Below are 4,200 nucleotides of genomic sequence, written 5' to 3' on the forward strand. Positions count from 1 at the left end.
TTAATGCTAAATTGTATTATATTTATGCCTAATTGAGTTTGAGCTTTAATCGCTAGTGTTTTGCACTAACTGTGTGTTTTATGCCTTGTAGGAGTGATTCCGAGCTATGTAGATATTATGGAATGAATTCAAGTGATTTGTAGCTTTAAATTTTGAGTAAAAGTTCAAGTAATTAAGCCGGGATCGTGTTGGGGGGTCAACGGATGATAGTTAGAACAAACGAAGACTTCGGTAGGTAGATTGCGCACTGTCTAGTAAAATAGATATAACTTTTTGCACAGATCTCCATTTTGTCTGCACAATGTATGGTTGGAAAGCTCACTCAAAGGGCTAAAACTTTTATGTTTTACGTTTTTCCAAATTCGCAATGGAAGAGGGTGAAAAATGCGCGAACTCATGCGCGAGCTCATGCGCGAAGTCGCGCGTGTTAGGGAGCTGAGGCAGAATTATGCGCGAAGTTATGCGCGAATTAACGCGCGAGCTCGCGCTAGTCACCGGGAAAAGTGTCATTTTTACATTGGAGAAGGTATAATTGTTTGGTCCCAACCCTACTTGGTATATATACATGAGAGAACGTTTTTTAGAGTAATTTTTTACCAAGGAAGAGCACAGAGCCGCCGTGGAGGCCGGGTTTCATCTTTTCTTCCACCAACTTAGTAATTTTTATGTTTCTTTGTATGATTTGTTGTTTTGCTACCATGTCTATGTGGAGATAAACTTCACGTTCTAGGGTTGTGGTTCTTTCATGACTATTATTATTCGGATATTGATTTTGATTCCTTAATTTATCATATTGGTTTATTTATTCAATCCTGCACTTAATTATTTGATTGCTTGATCACCAATTGAATACTATCTACGAATCTAGAGTTGAACTCGAAAGTGGGAATTCTAGATTGCATATAGGATTGAGTAGAGCAAGTTCTTGAACCTAGGCCTCGGGGAACAGATTCGCGGTTAGGATAGACATATACCTAATTGCCTTGCTTGGTTGATTTACAGGAATTATAAATGCATTCTTGTTGATTCTAACTCCACAGACATATAGGCGTTAGGTTAGCTTGAATAGGCGAGTAAGAACTCGACAGATTCTTATGAGCAATATTAACCTTGTCAACCAGTAAACTAGATAAATTAGTTAGTCAATTCAATTGAAGAATACAATAGGAATGTTAGATAGCCCATAACCCTAGATCGTTTTCATTACGTTGATATCATAAAAATCTGCTCTTTCTCTATCCAAAGTTCATTATTTGTTTTTATTTATTTTAATTAGTTTAGAATAAAATATTTTTAGGTTTTATTCTTGTTTAGATAATTAGGATCGTCTAATTTAGTTAATAGTTAATCACAAGTCCTCGTGGGATCGACATCCGACTTTTAGTCACTTTATTACTTGACGACCGCGTATACTTGCGTGTGCGTTTGGCCGCAACAAGTTTTTGGCGCCGTTGCTGGGGACTTAGAAATTAACTATTCTACTAGATTGGATTTTTACTTTTTGCCTATTCAAGTTTTTATTTTTTTATTTTTATAGTAAATGTGTGTTGATAACAACAAAAGGGAAGACTGTTGATAAAACAGAAAAGAGGATCAAATGATCTATAAATAGAACCAGTTACATTACTTTTATTGAATAATGGTGATAACTCTTAGTAAATCCTATTGCTGATCATTTGTTGTTACAAAGTGCAACCAGCTCTTCCACCACTCCATCTATCTTTTCATCCCCTTTCGCATTCATCTTCTCACTCAGTTCTCTAGCATTCTTCCTCACAGCCTTCCCCATTTCATCCACTACCACCTTCCTTATCACCTTTGCGATCTCTTCACTTTGTAGATTCCCCTTCTCGTCCCTCATTGCTTCCATTCCGATCCCAATATATTCCACAAGCCTAGCATTCATCGGTTGGTCAACCTGCATTGGCATGGCAATTATGGGCACACCAAACTTCATACTTTCCATCAAAGAATTCCATCCACAGTGACTCACGAACCCTCCAATGCTTGAGTGTTGAAGAATTTTCGCTTGAGGAGCCCACCCTTCCAAAATCATTCCTCTTTCTCCTATCCTTTCAAGAAATCCTTCTGGTAATGCATCTTGAGTACTAATTCTTTCACCTTGTGGAAACCTAATCACCAAAATGAAGTTTACTTTGCTAAGCTCTAGCCCTTGAGCTACTGCATGTATTTTCTCCTTGGATAGAAAATACTCGCTCCCAAATGAAACAAACACAGTTGAACTTGTTTCTTTCTTGTCAAGCCATTGCATGATCTCCTCATGGCCATCTTGGTCAATGGATTCTTGAACTAGTGCACCAACCGGGACTACTTTCTTGGAAACCAAACTTGAAAGGTAATCCATATATTTCCCTTCAAAATCTCTGCAAGTTTTCACCAGAATAATATCGCGTGATCGCCTAAGAGCCTCGTCGAATGGGAACTTGTTACCTGGTAAGTACTCAAGAGCTTTCTTTATAGTAAGCATTTCATATTCGTGCAGGTAAATTTCAGGAAATGGGAACATTTCTCCTGGTTTATCATACATGTGGATGCCCAAAGCAACAACGGCCGCGCTAAAAGTAAGGAACTGCACAGCAGGAATGTTCACAGAGGAGGCACAATCAGCAGCCCATGGCAGATTAAAGTCATAAATGACCAAGTCTGGATTTAGAGTTTGTAATATTTTAGAAAAGTTTGGAGTGCTCATTTCAAAAGCTGTTTTGAGGGTCGAAATGAGATGGTGTGGAAGGCCATTGGTAGTGTGGTAATGAGGAGGAAGATTTGGCAAAGATGGAAGATGAATCTCAACTAATTTTATTGACTGAGAATATTTCTCTGTTACATTTTTCTTGATGGAGCTTAGATTTACAGGAGTGGAACACATGTAAATGTGGAAGTTTCTATTTGTGAGTTTCTTGGCTAGCTCTAGAAATGGACTTATGTGACCATGAGCTAGCCATGGTACCATGAGTATGCTAATGGTGTTTTTCTTGGCCTCCATTAACAACTCTCTCTCTCTCTCTCTCTCTGTGGTGGTTTGAAGCAAATATGATGATAATCTGTCTCTAGTATTTGCTGATGATATCTTGGTTGTGGGGTTGGTAATTAGCATGGTGAAATATATAGGACTAATATAATACTCCCTCCATTTCAATTTATGTGAACTTGTTTCTTTTTTAGTTCGTGCCAAAAAGAATGGCTTATTTTCATGTTTGGAAATAATTTATCTTTATGCAATAATTTATAGTTACCACAAGTTCAAAAGTATTCTTGTTTTCTTCTTGAAATTGAAACTGAAACGGAGGGTGTATATTGTATTGAGATTCTTTTCCCTCCTGTGAATATGACTTTATGGATACAAGTACTGTACTATTTTGAGTTGTTACGCAATTTTCCAAATTGACGAGACAAGTGCTTGGCTTCATCTAATTGGGACTTATGACCTGAGCTCAGATTTGCTTTTTGAATTATTGTTGCCTCTGTTCCTTTTATGTGACGTTGATTAAAATTGTCCAGTGAGACCTACAGACCGCAATTATTAGTGCCCCATTATCGAATGAGTTAAGTTGCACTAGCTTTGTATATAACTTAAATTCATATCGAATATATATTTACAAGTTTAAGACCCGCATAAAAATGGGTAGATATAATCGTAAAAACAGCATATGTATGTAATATTTTTTTGTGAAAAAGTTTCTTCGGTGTAAAAGGAAATATATACACACACATGCGAGTATGACATCAATATTTATATTAATTGAATTGCAGATGACATAACGAGTCTAACATATTTTAACGGTAATTTGCGGTTATTTAAGTTTTGAGTAATCGAGCTATACTCTATAGTTGGTTTTAGGTAATACTGAAGAATGAAGTTACAATCACATAAGTGTTTGGTTTCAATTTTAAGTGGAGGAGATCGCAAGCCGAATGGAATTTCTAATCAGTTTGTCCACTCATGCTAAAGGTGGACCTTGAGTTGGCAAGTCAGCAAAAACATAAAGAGGGCAATGATACCGACATAAAGATATTTTCTAGAAGAGGAGGTCGGCCAAGGGCATCATCGTCATTTCAAATATATTACTGTACTATTTGCTTATATACTAGGCTCAAAAGTTTGATTGTGTGGAAAAAAACTTAACTAAGGTGGTCCTAAGCTAAGCTATTGAATTCTTTAGGTGGACCCTACTTCACATT

At 36.9% G+C, this 4,200-nt stretch overlaps 1 protein-coding gene across 1 annotated transcript; it reads right to left on the reverse strand.

The window, feature by feature from the left end:
• Nucleotides 1–1,576: 1,576 nt before the first annotated feature.
• Nucleotides 1,577–3,215, reverse strand: LOC109215102 (beta-D-glucosyl crocetin beta-1,6-glucosyltransferase-like). Its single transcript, XM_019379121.1, has one exon. It carries the CDS (start codon nt 3,113–3,115, stop codon nt 1,673–1,675), a length of 1,443 nt encoding a protein of 480 aa, XP_019234666.1. The 5' UTR covers nt 3,116–3,215; the 3' UTR covers nt 1,577–1,672.
• Between the last annotated feature and the right edge of the window lie 985 nt (nt 3,216–4,200).

This window comes from Nicotiana attenuata, unplaced genomic scaffold, assembly GCF_001879085.1.
Source record: "Nicotiana attenuata strain UT unplaced genomic scaffold, NIATTr2, whole genome shotgun sequence".
Taxonomy (NCBI): Eukaryota; Viridiplantae; Streptophyta; class Magnoliopsida; order Solanales; family Solanaceae; genus Nicotiana; species Nicotiana attenuata.

Excerpts from the sequence above, each read along its gene's own strand:
- LOC109215102 (XM_019379121.1), bottom strand. The coding sequence starts at position 3,115 with ATGCTAATTACCAACCCCACAACCAAGATATCATCAGCAAATACTAGA.